At 35.4% G+C, this 24,553-nt stretch overlaps 1 protein-coding gene and 1 long non-coding RNA gene across 6 annotated transcripts; one reads left to right on the top strand and one right to left on the bottom strand.

Annotated features, from left to right (window-relative positions):
- The first annotated feature begins 5,454 nt into the window (after window positions 1-5,454).
- On the top strand, window positions 5,455-21,728 carry LOC103707135 (probable histidine kinase 1). Of its 5 annotated transcripts, none has more exons than XM_039128100.1 (14): window positions 5,455-5,658; window positions 6,452-6,556; window positions 6,682-7,629; window positions 8,029-8,085; window positions 9,431-9,658; window positions 13,067-13,160; window positions 13,255-13,461; window positions 14,149-14,279; window positions 14,897-14,946; window positions 16,040-16,365; window positions 16,522-16,625; window positions 17,969-18,805; window positions 20,166-20,345; window positions 20,736-21,728. In XM_039128100.1, the coding sequence occupies exons 3-14, from the start codon at window positions 6,922-6,924 to the stop codon at window positions 20,859-20,861; spliced, it is 3,048 nt and encodes a 1,015-aa protein (XP_038984028.1). In that variant the 5' UTR covers window positions 5,455-5,658; window positions 6,452-6,556; window positions 6,682-6,921; the 3' UTR covers window positions 20,862-21,728. The 5 variants fall into 5 exon arrangements, with proteins under 5 accessions (XP_038984028.1, XP_038984026.1, XP_038984029.1 ...); XM_039128098.1 differs by having other exon boundaries at window positions 6,643-7,629; XM_039128101.1 differs by lacking the exon at window positions 6,452-6,556.
- LOC120111315 lies at window positions 19,367-24,030 on the bottom strand. Its single transcript, XR_005512496.1, has 2 exons — window positions 23,427-24,030; window positions 19,367-19,726 (listed from the first exon to the last, which is right to left on the bottom strand). It is a non-coding gene; the product is annotated as an uncharacterized LOC120111315 (long non-coding RNA).
- Window positions 24,031-24,553: the final 523 nt, after the last annotated feature.

The raw sequence follows: 24,553 nt of genomic DNA, 5'->3' as shown, positions 1-24,553 counted from the left end.
AACTGACTTTCCTCAAAAGATGACATATATATGATTAATTCAAAAAATAAAAACTAACCGCAAGGAGGAATTGAGTAGAGGGTCGGAGGGCAGAGACAGAGCCGAGATTCCGAGCTTCCTCTTGTGCTCTCAACAGAAGCGACCTTCTCTTCTCAACAGGAACCTCCTCTTGTGTAGCACTTGAACAAACTAAAAATTAAATTGCTAGAAGAGCACTTTAGAAGAGAGAAATAATAGCAGTAGAGAAGGAGAGAATGAGAGGTTTGGTGTGGTGAGAATGAGGGAGGAATGGGCTATTTATAGAAGCCCAAAATTTTTTTTCCCAAAATACCCCTCAATTCAGCCGTTATTGGACTGTTGGGAGGGGTAAAAGCGTCTTTTTCCCAAAAATAGCCGTTGGAAACGGCTATTTTCCTCCCCCTCTCCAGACGGGCCGTGCCAGGCACGGCCCGTCTGGAGCCGTTACGGGCCGTGCCGGCACGGCCCGTTCGGAGCCGTTGCAGGCCGCCCGTTTGCGCCCGTTACGGGCCGTGCCTGGCACGGCCCGTGTCGTGCTGTGCCCGGCCCGGCCCACCAATAGAGGGGCCTGGGGCCGGGCCGGGCTGCAGTTCCGTGCTGGACGGGCCGTGCCAGGCACGGCCCACTTCGTAAGCGGGCCGTGCCAGGCACGGCCCGTTTAGTCTTTGGGCCCGGGGGGCCTGGGCCGGGCCGGCCCGGCACGGCCCGTTGCCCAACTCTACCACTAGCTCAGCTATAAACCAGTCTCACTACAAAAATATATATCTAAATTTCTTTCTTTCCTTTTGAATTTTTTTTTTCCGTGTGTTCATGTACAGACATATCCTTCTATAATTGAATTGATCGGCCACATCCACTAGCTCAATTATAGACCAGTCTAACTGCAAAAATATATATCTAAATTTCTTTCTTTCCTTTCGATTTTTTTTTTCGTGTGTTCATGTACAGACATATCCTTCTATGATGGAACTGATCTACCATTGAGCGGCTTGATCCAACTGATAATTTTTTTGAAAATTGGACCATAAGAAGGTTACAGGATGGCCTCCAACCAAACACCATGTGATTTTGACTGGCTTAATTATATGGCTCCAGAAAACTAATGCGCTGACGAGCTCACCCCACCAGGTGTATGTGGACCCTTGGAGGAGTCACCTCACGAATCAAGTGTACATGTCATAAGGTTTCTAATTAAGCTGCCCGATAGAAGGAAGACGTCGCCTCTTCATCAGATTAGTGTCGTTACGTTTGCATGATAGCGAAGTTATTCCACTCACGTACACATCAGGGTAGTTGGTAAGTGGAAACAGAATTTAATTTGTAATTTTTAAATAAAAGAATATTTGATGGTTGGCTGCCATTCTGTCAATTAATTTCATTTTTTAAACACGATCAATCATAACTTTATTTGAGATAGACCTTATAAATATAATCCTTGTTTTAGCTTATGTACACTGTTCATTTTTTAAAAAAGAAATGTTTCCCTCTTTCGTAGTTATTTAATTACAGGAGAGTGTTCTTCCTTGATGAATGCAAAAAAAGATAGTAGCCGTGCTAGATATTTGGATTACCATCATGGGAAATGGAGATAAATAAAATACTTTCTATTAATTGCGAGGCGCAGGAATTTGTTAAAGATTGGCCCCTTGCAATGAGAATTCTCAAATTAATCATAAGAAGCTATCTTCGATTTGGCATTGAGTGTCATACCAAAGGAGTTATATGCCAAGAATAAATCAAGCTTGTATTTAGGAAGTGGACGTTAAAAGCAACTTGTCTCAACCCCAGCAAGATAGTAAACTACTTTTGAACCACCCCCTCTCACGAAAGAGCAGTAGAAATAAGATTAGCAACTTCCACAAATATCTGAATTGCTTAAAATTTTATCTACCTGATTGAAAGTGTAGGGACTGCATGCCATCTAGGTCAATGGGTCACCCTATCTTTTATGTCAAATAAAAGGACCATCTTCCAATATTTTACATCCTTCTTTATCTAAAGATCCTATATGATTGCATCGAATAGCATTCATCTTAAGCTCCAAAAATGTCTAGAGAAATGTGTGGACGCTTCAGTGATCTCCGGTTTTCAGCTTTCTCGTCAACATTTTCTATCATGACATATTTGTTAACGTTTGGGAAAGTTGAAGTATCTAGACTTTAGAATGACCTTTGGGAAAGCCCATTGCTGCCAACCATTGAAGTACCTAGACTTTAGCTTGTTGCGACACGAAAGGCCATTGAGTGGTGCATATCTGAATGTTCCAGGTTCCAAAGTACATAAGGTGAACTGGGTTGTTACATCTTGATCTATTATCCCACTCTCCTCGCAGGATGTCATCAATGAAAGCTTGGCGAATTTAGGCTTAGCGTCGACATGTTGATCTTTAAGAACAAAAATCATATGGGGCGGGAACTTAAAAAAATTAATATCGGAGGGGCTTCCTATTTTGCTATTTTTTCTTTAGTACGCATCTTAAGAAGAAATCCAAAAGTTATAGATTCTTTCTACTAACAAAGTCGTCGGTTATATAATTTAAAAAATAAAAAAAAATTGCATTACATATGTGGCCAAGTAATACACACCAAATAAATTAATTATTTAGCAAGTCAATACACATATTTAGATAAATCGATACATAATTTCTAGAATATACTATTCATCAGTACACAATATATGGTCAGATAATATACACTTAGCAAATTTATCATCTAACAACCTAATACACGCTTTCAAGCAGATTAATACACAATATTCAGAATATCATTTTTTTTTTGATGAAAGAATATCATATTCACTAATACATACTATATGGTCAGTGATTCACACTCGTTGACTTTTTAATACATACTTAGCAGTAATCCAATATACACTTTTAGATAAATCAATACACAGTTTTCAGAATATGCTTTTTATCATTATACATTATATGGTCAGATGATGCACACCAAGCAATTAATCATCTCGCACTTATTTTTTTAAAGTTGTGAGATTGACGGACTATATTAGTAGTAGAAGTCTTATTCTTATTTGACTTTTGAATTTTTTTCTCGAAGATGGGCGCTAAAAAAAACGTGGCAAAACAAAAATCTCGTCCCATAAAATATTTTATAGTGCCCGCTCTATATGATTTTTGTTCGAACTTGAAGCCCTTCACCCACCTTGATCTTTGCCATTAAGGTAGTGTGAGGTTGGCCAGGCTTGTATGATACACCTATTTGGTTCAGCTGAGATATATGAATGAGCTTACAGATTGAAATGCAATTACTAGTAGAGACTCATGCGCTTCTAGAGATGGGAGGGACCTACTTCTTTCAACTTTAAATATGGAGTGGCCTTATCTTTGTTTCCATGAAATAAGAGTCATTTGATTTGGTGCGTGTGACTGAGGAGGTAGGATTAATGCCCTAAAGTGGCCGACAATATGCATGCAACTTTCTTTTTCCTTACCAAAAAAAGGTGGAGAACCGACTCTTGATGCAAGGCTACATTTGTTTTCTTAGACCAGGGAATTCATGCACGTGTGGAATGCAACTCTGACCATAGCTCATGGGGGGATGGTCTAGGGCTGGGAGCTGAGTGCAGGACCAAACCAGTGAACACCACTTTCAATCATAGCTCATGTATCGATGCGGTACTGGTTGCATCGTGCTATACGTATATCTTTTTTTTTTAGTACATCGGCTACTCATACTAATCTCGTATAAGTACAATCAACTGAATCCATGGATGTTGCACCGTCTATCCTCGACACTCGAAGCCTTACGGCACCAACACACAAGAAGGAGGGGCAGTCTGTCGACTCAGCTGAGCATTAGCTAAGTATGCAATTAAATTTGCCCACTTCCATTCAATTTTCTTCTTTGCTTCCACTTCCATTGTGGTTTACTTTTCAAACATCATAATTCTCAAAGCAACTGCTGTACTAAATCTAGTTATTTGAGGGGAACTTATTTCAGGTAGATCACGTCACCTGAACATTCCACTGCTTTTAGCGTATATTGATTTAATCATTGTTCTAAGCTCAACCACTCCACGCCGCGCCGTGCCAAGATGATGGGCTATGCAAAAAGGAACCTAATGTCAGTGCGCCAATCATTCATGACAATCTCGCGATAAAGAAACCATGCGTAAGGATTAGACCCTACTGGAAGCGAAAAAAACTACAATTAGTGCAGTTCAACGTCCGCCGCATCATGATTTGTAGTTTATTGCATTCGCTGTTGCAATACAAGCATCACAATCGTTGAGTCCAAGGTCTTGTTATAGAAGGGATCAAAGTTTGGTTATGACTCTGGCACAGAGGATGGATGGCTACAATTATGTGGTAATGCAATTGGTATATAACCATTAGAACTGATCATTAGTCGAACTTAGGCATAAAAAATATTAAATATAAATAAGTTATACTAAAAATAAATATAGTTTAGGCCTAAAGTTCGGCTCATGACCGGCTCTAGTAACCATGCAGCATATAGTTTTCACCTCGATATCTTATTGATCTATATCTAAAAAGAAGTTATTTTTATTCACCGAGGAATATTATAAGATGTCCAAAAATATTAGAAAGTGTAGTTCTTTCACTCGAGCAAGCTAAGATATGTCAAGAATTGTTTATCCTATTCATGTCATTATCACATAAACTACAACATGGCTGGAGGTAAGCACACGTATCTAAGGTTTTACTAGCTATTGATAACATCAGCGCATAAAACTATATCCTAATTGCAAAGAAATAGCCGAGATTCTTCAAAAATTGAATCACATTTTTCTCATGTAAATGCGTTTTTTTTTTAATAACCAAACTGAATCAAATGACTCCCCGAAATTCATGTTAAATAATAAATACAACAGAGAATTCTGAAAATAAAAAAAATATATCAAAATGAAATGGTGGACCCACATAAATCATCATCAGGCGTTAAGCCAGCAAAGCAGGGGAGGAGGCACTAAAGAACCTACGATGATAAGACATTTTGACCTCTTCCCAATCCTCTCATGCAAACTCCACTCCCAGTAGATCTAGGCCGTCCAAATTAATTACCACCCTTGTCTGATAAGTTTAATTAAATAGGCTCCCCGGCCTCGGCCGTCCAAGATAAAGTTGGATCACGTGTTTACGGGCGCGATTTGGTGGGAGGGCTTACAATAAATAAATAAATAAATAAATAAATAAATACATTTTTTTAATATAAAAAAGGTTGCCACTCCATGGCATGCAGTGCGACGGCGGGAAAGTCGCCAATCGAAAAGCGCGGGGGCGACGGAGGAAGGGGGCTTTTTTTTGCCCTTTTTTTTTTTTTTGAAGAAAAAACTTGTCTTCGTCGCTTCTTGTAGCCCAAACAAATAAAATATAAAATTAAAATAAAAAAAGTCCACCCGTTTTCTCGCCGCACATGGGCTCTTTCAACTTCCAATCCGTTTTTACCTCCCAATTTTAAATTATTTTCCCTCACATGGCCGTCTCCTCCCCCAGTTCTTAGATCCCTAGCCCGTTCCCTCCTCGCTTCCTCCACTCTGGAAAACTCCAAAACCACTCCCTCAGAGCTACAGAAAGAGGAAATTTTCGCTTGTTTTTCCGACAACAATTTATATTTTTTTTTCGTATTGGCTGCACTGGATTCGTGATCTACGTTTCAGGTATTTTTACATATAAATATATATATATATAGTAAAGGATCATCTTGCTATCTGTTTCGATGTGAAGATTTTTCCAAGTGGTTCTGGGATAGGTTTCAATTCGACTGCATCGCTTCTGTTTTGGAATGTGTTCTTCTCAAAGTTCAAATCCTTTTTGCTGAGATTCTATTGGGTTGTGGTCTTATTGAAGACTAGATTATAAAGAGAAGGCTCTTTAGAAAGACCATTCTGGTAGTGGTTTATAGGGATGGCAAGGAATTGGGATTGGTAAGAAGACAAATGGTGCTGTGATCTTACCTTGTCGTGTGGGAAATGCGGGTCCTTTTAGACGGACCCGTTTTAGTTTGAAACTGCACAATTTCAACGGGTTTGTAGTTGTTATTTGTTTTATGGACACATTTGCTGTTCGGTAAAAAGTTTCCAATCCAAAGCAGATAGAATTATGTCATAATAATGCCCTATCTAGTCGATTTTTTAGCTTTATGTAGCTATTTGAAGGGAGGTAACCTCAACAATGTAGAACTAGTTTTTTAATAATAGTCAGGAGGCTGGGCCATGCCAAATCAATGATTTTTTGAAAAATAGTTTCCTGTATGAATAGTGCTCTTCCAATTTGCTTCAAGACAGAAGTGGACATATATATCTGGTGCTGTAACAAATTTGAACTAGATTTTTATGCATGGTTCCAAAAGCGCTGAGTTTTATCTTTTCTGTTCCTCTGCACTTGTTCTATTATGATGGTGTTTGTCATAGAAATTGTTGTTGATTTGCTAACAGGCAATTTCATTTTCAGTTAACTTGTTTTGATACCATGCTTTCCTTGCTTTAAATGCCGTTAACAAGTTTAGAGCATGTACCATACTTCGCTTGTTCATTGCAATCATCATTACTCACTTTGGTATGAATATATTTCGTTTCTTTCTTTCTTTCTTTCTTTTTTTTCGTTCCATGTTGTATGAAACTTACTGATATCAATTCTAACAGGGTATTATGTTGGTTTTACCCTGTTGATGTATTTTGAAGGAGAGTCAAGACCAAGCTACAGCTGAAATATCACTGCTCTGCTGTCCATTGAAAGTCCACTTGTACTGCAACCGAATTTTGCTGAATGTTGAGTATAATGCTGAGCTGAATGTTACTTTACTGTCAGTGGCGATAGGTTATGCTGATGAGATGATGCCTAGAACTTTTTGTGCTTTGAGCTGATATGTTAAAAAGTGATAAACTGATGCGACTGTGTAGTTGTTTTACACTATCTTTAAGATGGGAGGTGAGTTTATTGAAGAAGCAGACATGGATGTCTTGCCTTCTATGTGGCCTGATGATATTGGGAATGAAGCCAGGAAGCAGTTCAACATGGAAAGACCTGGTGTGAATCGGGATATGCTGGAGGATGTTACGATCAAGGACGACCCTTCTGTTGTGGATTTCAAACGCCTCTTAGAACTAACCAGTTACAGTGAGAAGGGTTCTTCTCAGCTGGCATACCTTGTAAAACACTGGGAGTATAAGCACAATAATGCTGTTCGGCTTCTCAATGAAGAGATCAACATCCTCAGCAAACAAAGGCAGGAAGTTGAACTCAAGAAACTAGAGATCCTAGAGGAGCATCGTTTTGAGGAAGATAGTTATGCTGGTTCCAAACGTTCAGTTTCTATTTTGGAGGACGCTTGTGACATATGGGGAAGAGTTCCAAGGAGGAGAAATGACATTCTTGCTTATAGTAGAAAACTTGCCATAGATGCCGACTATGATACTGTCATGTACTGGAAGCAGCGGGCTATGCAATTAGATAAAATGCTGGAGGAAAGTATTGAAAGGGAGCACATACTCACGCAAAAGTTGGAGGAGAACATTAAGGACCTTGAAACACAGCCGTCACCAGTTGAGGAATTGTCTCAGATCTTAAAAAGAGCTGATAATTTTCTACACTTTATTCTTCAGACTGCTCCTATTGTTATTGGTCATCAGGTATTTGACTAATCAATCAAAAAATCTGTTCAAACGTATATACCTAAACATCTCTTCAATATATTAGCCCATGTTATGATAACAGAACCAACTGATTTGGTTTTTCAGCTTTCCTGTTTGATAATATAGAGAACTATTCTGAAATCTCCAAAACTATCTCTTAAACAAATAATGGATATATTAAATATCATGATTAAAAAAAAATTTGAACCATGTCAACTTAGCGCAGTTGTTCTAACAGAACCTTTTGATGGTATGATTATGCAAATATAAATCATGTCCATCTTTCATAGTTGTATTAACAATATTGCTGATGGTCGGTCCTGTTTTTCTCATGGTTATTTTGGTCACTATTTTCATAGTCCCTAGGAATAACCTTTTCTTGTTATTTGGTTTCAGGACAAAGAGTTGCGGTATCGATTCATCTATAATCACTTTCCACGGCTCGAAGAGGAGGTATTAAGCCATCAACTACTTGAGTTTTCATCTGACAAATAATGTGGTATATGAAATTCTAGAAGTTTCAGGGTTTTATAGAAGTGAAGTAAAGAAGTGGTAACGAAAGCTGTCGATAAGGTTGCCAAACTGAAATTCATATATGGGGACATCCCAGGGACCTCACAATTCATAATGTTTACAGATTTTACATGTCCAAAATGTTAGCCACATAGATTGCACCTCTATAGAGGTTATCTGTCAAATATTTTATAAACATATAAAAGAAAGTAAAGAAATGGAAAGACGTAGCAGTTAGAGGAAATGGTGAAAATGTAACAACGATTTACATGGGAAAAAAAATGAAGTTCCATCAAACGAGGAATCACATGTTTGATATGTTAAAGAACAAAAATCAGAAAAAAAAAAGTGATTCTGCAATAATCTGATTTGAACAAAATGGTGTTTGTGATAATAAATAGCATTTATGAACTCTCTTCCTCAAAATATTATTGAAGGTTTAGTTCCAAAGAGCAGCATGATATTATTCCTTGTTTCGGTTAGAAGATCTACACTTAGAATGACAAACTTGATATCTGAAACTTTCTACATCCTTGTCTTGTGGTGTTTTATGCTAACTCATTGACTTGTTGAAGGTTAGACACCCATCAAGTGGTTCCTTTTTAGTGCCCTAAATGCAATTTGCATCATTTATTTTTTTATCACTTCACAAATCACTACCTTCAACCAAAAGTTAATTTTTATATGTATCTTTCCAGACTATATCAAGCTTTTAATGCAAGAAAGTAACATTTGTAAGGTTGTTTCCAAAAAATATAATTTGCTTGCCATATCCTCTTGTTTTTATGTAATATTGCAGCCTTCCCATTGAACTATTGATGTAAAAAAAAAAAAATCTTTGACAGAGTTTTCCCCTTTTTATTTGAAAGACCTCGGAGTCTTAAATCCAGTTATGTAGAAGAAATTTGATCTTTTCCAACTGTGAATTTCCAGGATTCAAAACAATCAAAATATGCAAATAATACTTTACTTAAAAAAAATGTACCTTTCATTGTCTTGTTGACTATCTACTTCCAAGAGCTTTAATATTTTAGTTGCTTCCTCTCTCTCTCTCTCTCTCTGTGTGTGTGTATGTGTGTGTGATAAAGAGGTAGAATAGGTAGATATATTGTTCCCATTTATTAATGAAATGTAACCACTGATGACAGTGAAAAAGAAAGCGATTCAATCTAGTTAGTGTTGAAGCTGTGGTTCCAATTTTCTTTTTTTAAAAAAGTGCACGGTGTTTTGACAGCTTATTTTCAAGCTTTCTCAAGCTTTGATATGATTGTAACTGATTTTTCAGGACATTATAGGTAAAACTGATGAGGAAATATTCTGTGGTGCTGGTGTAAAAGAGATTCAGGATTTCAAGAGAGAAGTCTTGGAGCGAGGTTCACCTGCAAAGAGGGAATTCACATTTGATACCCCGCTATTTGGATCAAAGACTTTTATGATATATGTAGAACCAGTATTTAGCAAGGCAGGAGACAGAATTGGTGTGAATTATATGGGAATGGATGTTACTGATCAGGTATCCATCCTTTCAAAATTTAAACTTTTCTGTTTTCTTGTTTTTGGTTTCTGCAATCCTCCTATGCTGTATTGGTAATGGTACTCATTTAATATATCAATTTTTTATTCACTTCAATCTCTGGGAAGATATAAGCTTTCAGTCTGAATTGCTGATGCTAAACTGAAATAGAAAGAAATAGAGAAAAGGGCTTCTAAAAGATTCTTTGTGAAAACTATATTGGTTAAAAATACCCCATGGTTACATCATATGTTCATGATTCTTGATTTTGACTAAAAATTAATTTATATTATTTTTATTTCACACACAGTATATACATGTTGTATATGTAACATAAATAGATCTGTTATTTCTTTATCCATCACAACCTAGTTGACTTATATTTTTTCTTAATGAATCATACTGAATCTGTATGTGTAATGAGAATGATTATAACTCTTTGTTACAGATATATGAAAGATGTCTTCTTTGGATACATTTCAAGTAATAATGTGCTATAAATAAGCCAAAGCTAGTTAAATTAAAGAACTAACTCCACAAAAACTTACTAGAAACATGTTTTCTTTTTATAGAAAAACTGATCCGATCAAGAAGAAGAAAGAATTTTCTTCAACCCGCTCAACACGACTCTCTAGGAATAAAATAATAAAAAACTATCAAATGCATTTGTAAGCCCTTTGCTATTGTTAGAGATGAATAAAATTGTTACACAGATTCTCTATATATAGTAGTGAGGTTTGAGTCCCCAAATATGAGTCTAATTCTTTCTCTAGTTAAAAGAGGACTTAAGTGAAGTAGAGTAAAACCCTTTTTGCTTTCTTCCAATCAAATATACAAAAATGTGGTACAAGATCTTTGATTATCCTAGTGAAGTTCATCCTTGTAGAATCCAGGCTGGATTCCCACCCTAGTTAGAAAAGGTACATAGTTTTCTAAAATAGTAAATTTTTTTATTGAGATGCAATTTATCCTTGATCTAGAACCCTATATCAACTTTATCTCTTGCTGCTTGCCTAACTCCTCCCGAATTGGAAAGTGATGGCTTTTTGAAGTTTTGGATCATGATGATCCTGCATGTGGCGGATCTTGCTTCCAAAACACTATCCAGACCTACCCGAAGTGGCCAAAGTAGTCCACAACAAGTCTGGTAATCCTCCTGGATCAAAGCTCCTCCTATTGAAGGCTTTAGCTCCTGCTAATTCAATATTAAAGATGGTGAAACTCCGGTTTCCTTATCTAAATTTTGGATACCTATGGATTGGTCCTCCCCTTCAATTGGAGCGCAATCATCTTACTAAACATCAAAGATGGTTTCATGATAGAAGCAAGTGTCGGAGCGTAGGCATCAAACGACTCACAGCTCTGTGAGCTGTGCAATTTTCTCTTCCAATTGAGTGAGACATCATTTCATATCATTATATGCTGAGATAGAAGTCATATTCATTTGTCTTTCAATATACAAGTATCGAAAGCTTTTCTCCCAGCTACTTGTATTGCTCGCAGTCTATCCATAAACTAAAGCTGAATTGATAGGATTCTAGGCTCTGATGCTAACTTCATCCAATAGGTTCTTTTCTTCGACTTGCACAATTTGAATCTCTCAAAACAAAATAATAAAGAATACTAAGAATTTTTGAAGACGAGGTTCTAAGCCCTTCACTTTCATTAAAGATAAATAAAATTGTTACACCTGTCCTCTATTTATACTAGTGAGGTTCGAGTTGCCAAATTTGTGTCGAATTTTTCTTCAAGTTAAAAATGAATTGGATGAAAAGTTAGATAAAGCCCTTTTTACTTTCTTCCAATCAATACATACAAAATTGTTGTCCTAAGCTTGTATTTGTACTAGTGAAATCTGCTCTTTTAGAATTCTGATTGGATTCCCCTTCTAGTTAAAAGAGGTAAAAAGTTTCTAAAATAGTAACAAATTTATATTGAGATGAAATTCATCCTAGAGGTAGATCTTGACTCCTAATCAACTTTCTTAATGCACTGCCTAACTCTTTCAGATTGGAAAGTTATGGCTTTCCGAAGTTTTTGTTCGCGATGGAGTCCTGAGTATGGTGGATCTTGCTTCCAAGAGCCAGTCCAAACCTATACTCAGTGTGGCTAGAGTGGTCAACAGCAGATTCAGTGATCCTCCTGGATCAAAAACCTCATTTTGCGGTTCTCCTGGAGTTCTAACACCATATAAAGCATCACAAGACATGGTTCATATTTGAAGAGAACCCATAAGAAGTGCTTGTTTAAATATAATGAAAGATGCTGTCTTTGTTGTCTGTTTCCATAGAAATTATACATCACTGAATTCTTGAAAGTTAGAATTTTTTTCTTATCAGGAGGTAATTATTTGGGCATACTATTTAAGTTTCTTATCATTTTACACTCCGTTTTTTTCTTTACATGTTTCTTTCGTCCCTTCTACACAAGTCTGAAGCCCTGCTTCTAATTATGGAGTCCTCTGGTCTTCTTTAGTCCATCTTTCATATACACTTAGCTTATTATCTACTGATGAAACCTGTAATTTCCACAAAGATGTGAAGTGTTTCCCTACTGGAGACTTCTGTTATCATCATCATACCATCTTGATTGGAAGATATTTTTTAATCTATTGTTGCCAGTTCTAGTCTCCTCTGATACAATTATTTTCCAACTCTTCTCTTCCCACTCCTTATGTAGCTGAACTCTGCATTCTCGTTACTGCTCTGCTCATATTATGTGTTTGAACCCTCTTTCCTGCTAAATGTTGCAACAAAATGTTGCTATTTACCATCTTCTAGAATTTTATCTCAGTTTTTGTCTGCTTTTTGAAAAGGAAGATTTTGATTAATATTGTCCTTATCTTAATATGTAGTTTAGATCTTCTAAAATGAAGTAAAAGTTTTCATACGTACCCTAGTTGAGATTTATCTGATAATTTCGAGGCATTGGATCATAGGAGTGACATGGGCATGTGAGAATACAATGGGTATTTAAATATTCCTGATGAACTAATGAATTTTATGCATCTACATTTTATTGAAATCCAGAAGGTAGTTTTTACTTTCATAGTTTTGGGGCTCTGTAATGTATTAGATGATATGAGACGTTATTATGATAATATAAAAACAATATATTTATCTGATATTAAATACTGGACTGCATGAAAAACCAAGAACATGATTATAGGTTATTTCATGGTTATCCATCCCCATAAGAATTGTTAAAATTGTTCGACAACATATATCAGATTTTGTGATTTGTTGCATTACATATACATTACATATAATGCCTTTTTTGGTTAAATAGCTAGTGGCTTTAAGCGATACACACTATTTATATTACATGCAATGCCTGTTTTTAGATTTTTTTATTGTTTTCCAACTTCTATGATGGTGAAAACTAAATTCCAGTTTGATTACATAACAGGTGGCAAAAAGGGAGAAAATGGCTAAGCTAAGGGAGGAGATTGCTGTCCAAAAGGCCAAAGAGACAGAACTTAATAGAACGATTCACATAACAGGTTTATCAATTTATTTGTTGAAATTCTATTATTGTTTTTCTTTTGAAAAATAATGGTTTTGTTAGGCATACTTACCCTGTATCAATACTTGTAGAGGAAACAATGCGGGCAAAGCAAATGCTAGCAACTATGTCTCACGAGATTAGGTCTCCTCTTACTGGGGTTGTGAGTATGGCTGAGATTCTGGCGACCACCAAATTGGATAGAGAACAAAGTCAGTTGCTGGATGTGATGCTATCCTCTGGAGATATGGTTCTCCAACTTATAAATGATATACTTGACCTTGCCAAGTTTGAATCAGGTATTGCTTTAGATTTTCTTGGAGAGTTCTCACGCTGAAAACTGCAGGAATACACATACATATTTCTGCCTTGAATTGATTTGTAGCAGTTGTGATTTTTATTAGCTTTATCTTTTGATATTCAACTAGTCATAATGGTTTAAGTATGTCATTTGGGGGTTTATGTAGTTTGCATTTGGGAAGAAATATATAGAAATGTAGGAAAAAAGTGCCACACTGATAATGGTATTGAAATCAGTGACGGTTTTGATATGAGATAGTTGCTTATTCAACATGATCGGTTATGGTCAACTTAGTGGCTCCAGTTGTTCAAGAATGTGCTGTGTTCATTGTGCTTCATACTGATTATATATGTTAAAGAAAGTTCTGGTACCCTTCAAAGTATTCCATGCGAGTGAAAATCATGGCCTATATTGATGACTATGTAATATGATTAAAAAAAATATCTTTAAAAGTATCTGAAGTTCAGCAGTTTTCTTGGGCTTCTCCAACTTTTCTTTATCATTTTCAACTTCGAAACACTTTTCCATTTGTATTAGTATATCAATTCTCTAATTAGAAAAGGGAACTGCATTTACTATGATGACCTCTGATGGGGTCATTTTCATTATTTAAGAAATACCAGTAATTGTTGAATATTAGTTCAACGAAAAGGAATTTAACATCGCTCCTTTTTGTTTCTGTTAGGAGCTATGAAGTTGGAGGCTACAAAATTTAGACCAAGAGAGGTAGTTAGACATGTCCTCCAGACTGCAGCTGCATCTTTGAAGAAGGAATTGACATTGGAAGGACATGTGGCTGATGATGTTCCTGTCGAGGTAGGAGTTTAATTAGTGCTTCCTTTCTATATTCATGGTTTTATTTCAGTTCTTCAGTACAGTTCAAGAGGCAAGACTTTCTCAGGATTACAGCATCCACATGCTCTACAGAAACTTCCGACTTAGTGAAATTGCAAAAGAAAGGTGGTTATATTTATAATCATGGACCCAGAAAAATGATCTAGATATTTTTAATAAGAAAATAAATTTGATAGCCTGTGCAAGAACGCGAAGTCAGAGAATGGTAGAACTTTGGAACATTTTTAGAAAGCTTAGTCCATAATGCATTACTGGATAATTTTATCTTCTTAAACAAGTTAAAAGAGTTTTTGCTCCAGAAGATCATCTAACCTTAAACCTATAATCATGTATAAGACTAGATACTTGTATGTTATTTTGCATACCTTTATGTATTGTATTACACTGATAGTTATCCCCTTTTCTACTGATAACCTTTGATGTTTTCTTGTCTAATTCATCAAACATAACTAGTGTCTGAAAACAGTAGATGTTCTGTAGATAAAATAACATGTCAGTTTTCTTTTATAACAACAGTTTGTCTAATCTGGTTTTCCTTTAGCGATTCTTATAATTACAGTCATCTGATATTCTTTCAGGTTATTGGTGATGTTTTAAGAATTCGGCAAATTCTGACCAACTTGATTAGGTAAGGATCTAAATTAGACTTGCATGCTTGGTTTGTAATGACTGAACTGAAATTGGTTTAATGCTTCCTAGTTCATTAAACTATTTGGAATTGAATGGTCATGCTTGTTGCTGAAACTGGTTCTACACATTGATTAGCATCTGCAGACACTTTAATTTTATACATTGAGTTTAATGAGGTCAAACTCTTGTATAAGTTATTAGGAAACTTCTCTGACTATTGGATGCATTCATCACATTCATTCCAAAGCCTTCTCCTCAAGTCTATGCTTGGAAGTGAGGAATTTCTCCTTAGGGCTTCGTGAAAAACTCTCTAGCTCCATAAGCGAAGTTTGAACATCCATTGTTGATCAACACTTGCTACTCAAGTTTACCGTATCAAATCAATATAGTGAAATCTTAGCATTTACCTTTATTATCATGATGAAAAAGGAAATTAAGACATTACAACGGGGAGGGAAACTAGGGAACATGAATATGACATCTAAGGAAGAAACCAAGATTTGTCTGGGTGGTAACCATTTTATGCAAATGCTTATAGGGGAACAGTAGAGATATACGAACCATTCAGAGTGTTAAACTATAGCATGCAATAGGTATGCTTCTTTGAGTATTTCAAGTGGCTGCAATTTCTGATGGAGCATACTCATGTTCATATTACATAATTTCAGTACCATGTGCATGTATCAGACACTGAAGTAAATATCAAGGAGTAGAAACAAGAAGCTTAGTCCATCTCTTGTATATTTAACATAGAAATGATTATTCACTACAATAGTTAATCAAAGATAAGTCTAAAACATATCTTTTAACTAAATCAATGCTTTTATAAGGAAAAAAGTTTTTCAGCTGACTATTAAAATATTTGGGCAATCTGATGGGGGCAGTTTTTTTTTTTTCAGTTCTTGGGTGAGGAAAGATATACAATGTGCCATGCGACAATATTGCAATTTTTTCCGTTACCAATTGAAACTTTATGCATATTTTCTGTGCTTATTAAATAGATATAAGAAGCCTTTTTGTGTTTGTTTCTCCTTCGTTCGATGACAACCTATGGTGAATATCTTGAACTTATATGCAAACTTATTTTGCAGCAATGCAATCAAGTTTACACATGAAGGGAAAATTGGGATAAACCTTCATGCGGTTTCTGAGCAACACCCTGGATGTCAAGAACAACACCATCAAGGTCTAACACCTGTTTTACCATCAACAAGACTAGCAAAGAAGAATTCTTCAGAAACTCAAAGTTATATTGATAGAGAAACTTCACATTGTTCAACTTGTCAAGAACGTCCTGACCAAAACAGTAATGGGAAGCATCATTTGACTAATGAAGATACTGAGAAGCATAATCAGAAGTATGAAAAAATTGTGTGGCTCCGCTGTGATGTATATGACACTGGAATTGGAATACCAGGTTCTTTTTAACTCCACTTCAGACTGCAAAGCCTGCCATATTCACTTATGCTGTATAGAATTTAGTTCTTTCTTTTTTCTGAAAATAACCATTTTAAAAATTCTTTTTCTTTGATCTTGGATTATTTACCTGCACATGATTGTTTCCATCTAACAGATAAGGCATTACCTTCATTGTTCAAAAAGTATATGCAAGCAAGTGCAGATCATGCTCGAAAGTATGGAGGAACAGGGCTTGGTCTTGCAATCTGCAAACAATTGGTGAGACAAATCCGCTTCTTTTATAATCGTTCTTTTTCATTCACATTCCTTGGCTTGATCAACTTTTGTATTTGATGTGGGAAAGAAGTCTTTCAACCTCTTAAGTAGCTATTCTCTCTTGCTGCACCGTACAGGTTGCAGGTTTGCCTATAGTTTGTATGGACAATATTAGGTAACAGAGTGACTGTACCAAGTGCCTCTTGATGAATAATATATTAAAGATTCTGATTTTCAGCATTCCTGCGGCCATCGAAAGCAATAGAAGTTTGAACCAAGCTTATATTAGATGGTGCAGTGCAATGTTATACGTGACTGCAATTATTTGCGTTGGTGAATAATGTTGGATGACAATTTTGTTTTCCTTAGCACCAGATGGTCTAAAGTCTAAACATTTGAAATCCTATATTGAGCTTTTCTTACATTTCATTTTTATTTCCAACAGTATAAAGCTTTGGTTTTGCTAAAATCTTCGTCATCTAGTTTCCAATTGAGCATTGGCTCCAATTTTAATCAAAATCCTGCTTTGATGTAACTCATTCTCTTAATTTCCACTCAAAGTTTGTATCTTCCATCTTTTACTTCTCATGTCAAGGGTTCTCAGGCTTGGAAATTTGCAGACCCTTGTTCCTAAACATTAAATAAGGTTTATGTTATCAATTCTTGGCCTACGTTTCTCTTTTTTTTAAACGTGATTAGGGAGTTTTTTTATCTCGCTCTCTCCATCCTTTTTTGGAGCATCAAGCATTCCAAACTTAGACCCTTTGCTCGTGCTTTTCTCTTCCAAAACGTCTTTAGTTAGGTTGCATGGACATACATCTTGGATCCCTTCAGAATCTTTCTTTTTTTCTTTGGGCATTTTTTTAGCTTAAGTAATTTATCAAAATGGTCTTGAAAAATAAAGAAAAAATAGTTTCATATTTACCAAATATTGTCGTCGTTTCTTGTATGTACATATCCATTTTTTTTACAGAAACTCTGTTTGCTCAAGGTTTTAGGAAGTTCAGTCAAACAGTTCATGCTATTATTCTTGTAAAGATACTGACTAACATTGCAGTGAGCATACTTATTTACAAATAAGAAGTGGAATGTTGTTTGTTGTTTCTTAGAACCATCAAATTGGCTATTTAGTGTATGACTTTCAAGGTGAAACCCATGTTTGGTCCCATGGAGTCAAAGATATCTGCTTAGAATTCTGCACTGCATACATGTTGGAAGATTTCGAAATTTATCTTGATTTGGTATTGATATTGTGAATGACATAATAGAAGATCATTCCTCTTCTTTTCCCTTTGTCTTATAAAAGTCAACATGGTTCTTACACTTTGTGAATGCATCTGATATAGGTGGAGCTGATGGGTGGAAATCTTACTGTGACCAGCAAAGAGCATTGTGGATCGACATTTACCTTTGTGTTGCCTTATAAGGTTCCTTTAAAGAGGGAATGTCCCGATGATCGTGATGAAGATGCAGCAATTTCTGATAGTGATGTTACAACTGATTATAGTATTGATGAAAAAAATGGGTCATTTATCTTTAAGCCTCGGACATGGGGTACTCTATTCTCATCTGATGAATCCACGGTTTGCAAGACAAAACTTTCTGGCAGTAGCATGCTTGATACCTTAGATAGTTCAAATGGTCTGTCAGAGTCTGTCTCATTCTCCTCTAGTGATTGCACATCAAGGACTTCCGTTGATGGGGTCTCTCCAATTTCTGATGCAACAAAGACATTAACTGAACTTAAAGGCCCTGTACAGCAAAGCCTAGGGCATAATGGTAATGATTTTAGGAGGATAAACAGAAGGGATGAAGGATGTCAAGATTCTAGAAATGGCTTTGTAATGCATAAATTTAACAGTTCTATTATGGATTCCAGCAGAACCCATTGGATTTCAGGTTTGCAGCAAGGCAAAATGGCATCCTCAAAGGGAGTTAATATGGCTGAAAGTGGCAAGTGTGTACCAACTTGTCAAAGCCCGAGGCATGAGAAAGAAGATAATAAATCTAAGTGCACGTCAGATAGAAGTTCATTCAAAATTCTTCTTGCAGAAGATAACAAGATCAATATAATGGTGGCACAATCAATGATGAAGCAGTTGGGTCATAGAATAGATGTTGTGAATAATGGATTAGAAGCTATTCGGGCAATTCAGCATTCTCGTTATGATCTTATTTTGATGGTAATATTCCAATGTGATTTTTTTTATTTCCAAATTTCAAGTTTGATAAAACATTTATAGTTTTGTTCATAGCTTGTTTGATACAGGGGACGGTTGTATTGTATATGTGCTTGCACTTTCATGACATTTTAACTCTACCATGCATTAAATCTTTTCAAACATTGATTTCATCCTAGGGGGAGTTATTCTCATAATTTTTTCAGTGATGAATAATATATTCAAATCACAGACTTTTACATGCTTTCTTTAAGAAGATTGTGGCACTAACTATTGTATACCAGGTGTTATGAATATTACAGTGCAATGGTGTCCTAATAATTGGCTTGTTGCTCCAACTAGTTTTAGTTATGTGTTACAGTTTGAAGCTTGTTTTTGAAATCTTGAATAAATTTGCAATAACCACATGCAATCATTCAAGTCTCATACATATTTATTATCTCATCTTGTTTCCTACAAGTAGCAGTAATCGGTTTTGAGAAACTAGAAAATAGTGGTAGCATGTCTATGTTTGTGCCGTTGGCACAAATTCTTGCCTTTTAAAAATCAACAGTGCTGTGGAAACTCTTTTAGAAGCTATAGCCTCTCATCTACTGTCTGTGTTATTTAAATTAACTCAGAAGAAATGTCTATCTAATATTAGCTTATCTACAGTCAAAAGTATGGGAAACTATGAGTAAATTTGTAAAAACCATTCCTAGGCCTTTAATGCCCATCCACATCTCATGAACATATATTCATTGTTTATTGCAATTCTTGATGCTGGAAGGACCTTGAAAATAAATTCCAAACTCTCTCTATGAATTCTTGCTTTAGAACTGCTGATGCCAAGAAACTCATGGTTGTCCCTCTTGTACGAAATGCAATCAGAAATAGTCCATCTTGCTGATTTGTTTGTTGGGCAAGTGGATGGAATGCTATTGTCTGAATGACATAAAGTGCCATAAAAAGCACAAATCAGCAAGTTATTAGCACAAAATTGGACGGATGACATGAATTTTCAATGTGGTAGTCACAGGTCATGCCAGAAAATTATTTTTGCAGGTCAAGATCTTTTTTGAACTTAAAGTACATGAGTCAAGCATAGCATTTGTATGTAGAACCGGTAAGCATAAGAGCATTTTCGATCAACCAATATGAAGCATGACATGAAAAAAGTCTTCCTTAATGAGATTATAACCTGACAGGCAGTGAAGAGATTGGTTTTATCATATTTTATTATATGAAATGTTGGTGACTGTTCCTTGGCATTAGAATAGATTGACTGGAAACAGAACTGCACAATAATTGTATGCTACATAATTGCAGCTCACTGTATAAACTTTATGAGCCAGTAATACTGATCTCCATGGTACTCTTACAGGATATTTGCATGCCAGTAATGGATGGAATGCAAGCCACCAGATTAATTCGATCTTTTGAAGAACATGGTTACTGGGATGCTTCTGTATCCAATGGAGATGATCATGCTATGGCCTGCCCAGATTCACTATCGCATGGACCAGATGCAGGACGGTGCAGAAAAAGGATTCCTATCATTGCGGTAGGTTTTCTAACAGAACAGGCCCATCACTTTCGGTCACCATTCTCACATGTTATTATCTTTTTACTACCAAGAAGATGGATATATTTAAATATATTACTTTTCAATTGACATCTTTTTATACAGCACGCTATGCTATTGCATCCTTTTATTTTCAAATTATTTTTACGTAGCACATTGTCCTGTGTCAAGTTATTCTGTCGCTGAAAGAATGAAAAGTCTGATATTATGTGTGACTATAGAAATGTGGCCAGAGGCGTTAGATAGTCCTATTGTTCGCTATTACATGCATGCCTTCTGTCAAGGCGCGTCCTACAATCTGGACAAACTTGAACTGTAAGAGAAAAAAATGAGGAAGGGTCATGCCTCATTTCTATTGTTGTATTGCAGATGACGGCAAATGCACTAGCTGAGAGCGCTGCCGACTGCCTTGCCAATGGTATGGATTCATTTGTATCCAAGCCTGTGACCTTTCAGAACTTGAAACAATGTCTCCAGCAGTACTTGCCGTGTTAAATATTGTAAAGTGGTTCTTGTAAAATAGAAAAAAAAGAATGTAATGAAGAAAAATTTTGTAATTAATATATCGTCTTTAAATTGTCTCAATGTATCCTAGCCTTAAAGATCCTAAATTAACGACTTTAGAGTTCTAACACGGATGTCCCGTACTTGTACGGGCGAGGACAAAATGACCAAAAATGACTCATGAAGCTGAGGCAAGAAAAAAGGACTTTATAATTCATATTAATGTTTCAAAAGAGATTTTTATCTATCTTTTTAATTATTTTGTTATTAGTTAATGATGCCTACCCCTTTAAGTGCGATTAAATTCCTAAAGGATATTGAATGTCCTGTTTAAACTCAAACAAGTATGTGTTAATATTACTCCAGTTCAAAGATCTGCACATGTATGGAAGACTAAATGATGTGAATCCTTGCTCCTTGAGTTTTCCATCTTGTGTCATTTATGAAATAAAGCTTTCAGGAGAAGAGTAATCAGATTTTTATCTGCAACGTTGTTTGATCATCATTTTGGTCCAGGAAGAACAGTAAGAGAGTTCAACAGGAACTAGTTTTTTCTCTTCATTATTCTTTTCAGTATGTTCCTGTTGTTTCACTTAAGCACCTGAATTAGACGTATCAACAAATGTGATTTCTTAAGTTTTCCTTTTGCTCCACGTGCATATGAGTATACTATTTCTTATTCTTGCTCCGGTGTTTAGAATTGGCAGCAAGCAGGTATGAGAATCTAGGCTTTAATGGAGCTTAACCCTGACAAGCGAAGGAATCCTTTTTACCTATGCCTATCAATTCATAGTATCGAACATTTTAGCATATGAAGAGTACAGATACCACTTGAGATTGGCAGTCAATTATATTCCTCCCCTTCTACAATCATACCAAAGTTTTCTTCCAGTACAAAATTGCAACCTTGGCCTGTCCGGTGTGCATGCCGGTTGCGCATAGTTCTATAATTATTTTCTGAATGTATTCCCTTATTAATACAGCAATGATTACCACCATCACTTAATTCTTGATAATATAGATTTAGTTGGTATCCTAATTGAGTGTGAAAAGTCATCCGAAATCTAGTTCTCTAAACTGGCATACGATCTTCGATTCCTATATTAATTGAGTTCTTCCAAATTTTACTTTTAATTTATATAACGTTCATTATGCACTGGACATATCTTCTAATTTATCTAGCTCGTATAACATCCATTCTGATAGCAGAGGGCCCAAGGTCATGATTTCTCTATTAAACACCGTTTGGTGTGAACACTGAAAGATTCATTGTACGTGCTTCTTGAATTTTCATCGTAACTTGTTTGGCATACATTTCAGGTATCATCGACCTTGTCTTCAACTTTTAGCTTTAGTTGTTCCCATTACCTTATATCCATGTCAAGAATAGAACATTGTGGGACTTTTAACCACCTGGCTTTGCACAGTTTTTTATCTTAGACTCATCCTTTTCCATCTTGTTCTCGTATTGTTGGTTGTGATTCCTCATTGTGCCATACTGAACAGCTCTGCCAATCACAAAACGCCCCTTTAGAGAAGCCAATAGGGTGACTAACTAAATGGCTGCCTTTGCAGCTTATCATTCACCTTTGGTCGGAAAAGAAGAAGCTGCCATTGGCACTCCGCGAGTTAGTGTTTTTTGATTTTATTGAATATATTCGTACACGTATTGTATGAAAACCCATTTTCAGCGCACAAAAAAAAAAAGACCGAGCAACTCTGGCTCTAAGATTAACTCTTGAATTGCTATTATTTAAAGCAACTCTTCAAGAAAAAAGATAAATCTTTTAAATCTTTCAAATGTTTCTCAACTTAGAATCAATCGATCACATGCATTATATGTTTCTTTGTATTCATGGTCAGGATACAAAAGCAAAGCTATATCCAATAGCGTGGAATACAAATCCTAAAATATACCAGAAAAAATAGTGTATCGAAAGATTGTAACATCATTAATTAGAATTAAATTAAGAATCAAAGTTTTTTGTGCAGTACGGTGTCCGTGTGAAAAATGCTTGAACTGAGAAAATTCAGCTAGGTTTTAATTTAAATTTTTAAAAAACCGATTCAAGCCGTACCATTGGACATGCACGCACCCATGCAGCCCAATTAAATTTCTTTAATATTCTCTTACATAAAATAATTTTTTTAATTTAAACTTAGGCCATTCAACATTAACCTGATAAACATAATCGATCATAATTTTTTAGATCAATTTCCAGCAATTTGTGTAAATAATCAATATCAGTTTCGGTATTAAAAAATTATTTAACTAGCCTGACCGAAATGACCCCTAGAATGAAATAAATGAAGGGTGACCAGACCCGACAACCCATGACCAAACTAAATCCTGATTGGTCAGTTTCCAAGAGCATAGTTGGTCATATTACTAGTACAACCTTATTTGAGCAACTAAAATTAAGAAGAGCAGAGAAACAAAGTTCTCAAAAATTTAGATTATCAAAACATTTATACAATGCAGTTTCAATAGTTAGACGTTACAGAATATATTTAATAAAATAATGACAATAAAATAAAGGAATATATTCTTATTACCTTAGCAAATTGTTTTCCGTGTTAAGAGATGGTGCTAATCTAAAGATGGAGAAAAAGCTCGAAGAAAGTATGCGGCGAGGAAAAGTGGTAGAATGTTGCAGCTTTGTCAAACCGGAAGTTTTACACATGAACGTGATTTTTAGACAATTGTACCAATGGCCAATGGGAGAAGGTCGTACTATTATTTCACAGCCCAAACTCCGTGACACATGATGAGTGGTAGAATGCAAAATTGTAAAGCCAGCACTACATAAACCAGATGAACTCTTCACATTCACTTATTGGCACCCCAAGGCTACTTCCATGACCATGCACTATATGGAAAACTTCAGACCTGGGGATAGCCGAGGACCCGCTAGCAAAAGATTGGAAATCTATATTTTATTCTTCTTTGGGGGAGCTTTTGGAGGGCCAAAAAGTACTTTATGACCTTCTAAAATCGCTTTTAAATGAAATAAGGATGTTTAGTAAAAATTTTGAAAAACCGTTTTAGCTTTTTCAGAAAGCTAATAACAACTTTTTAGAAGAAGCTCCATTTAAAGCTTTCTGAAAAAATATTTTTAGTCTCAGTCGAAAAGTTTTTTTTTTTACCAAAATACATATGATAAAATATAACAATTACACAAAACATCCCTTTAATAATTATTTAACCAATTTTATCACCCAGCCAAAAAATTTATTATATTATAAAAAATTATTTTATGCTAATAATTATAATATTTTATATCTTTATTATTGTATTATACTATAAATATATTATTATATTACATTATATCATAATATATTGATATATTATATTAAATAATTTAATATTATATTAAATTATTATGCTATAGTATACAATATTATATTACTATATTATAATAATAATATATTACATTACAATAATATTATACTATATCATATATTTATGCATTAATATATATTATATATTATTATACTTTGTTGTATAATACATTGCAATACTCTTTATAGTCATTTTGTCATACCCAAAGTACAATTTGTTTATCAAATACACGTTAAAATAGCACAATAGTTTAAAAATATAGTTACCAAACAGCAAACAATTTTTTATAAAAATTCTATTTTCAAAAGCCCTACGGTAAACACTTTTTCCAAATGGAGCC

Source organism: Phoenix dactylifera, chromosome 7, assembly GCF_009389715.1.
Source record: "Phoenix dactylifera cultivar Barhee BC4 chromosome 7, palm_55x_up_171113_PBpolish2nd_filt_p, whole genome shotgun sequence".
In the NCBI taxonomy this organism is placed as follows: Eukaryota; Viridiplantae; Streptophyta; class Magnoliopsida; order Arecales; family Arecaceae; genus Phoenix; species Phoenix dactylifera.
This window is presented reverse-complemented; position numbering and strand designations above follow the sequence as displayed.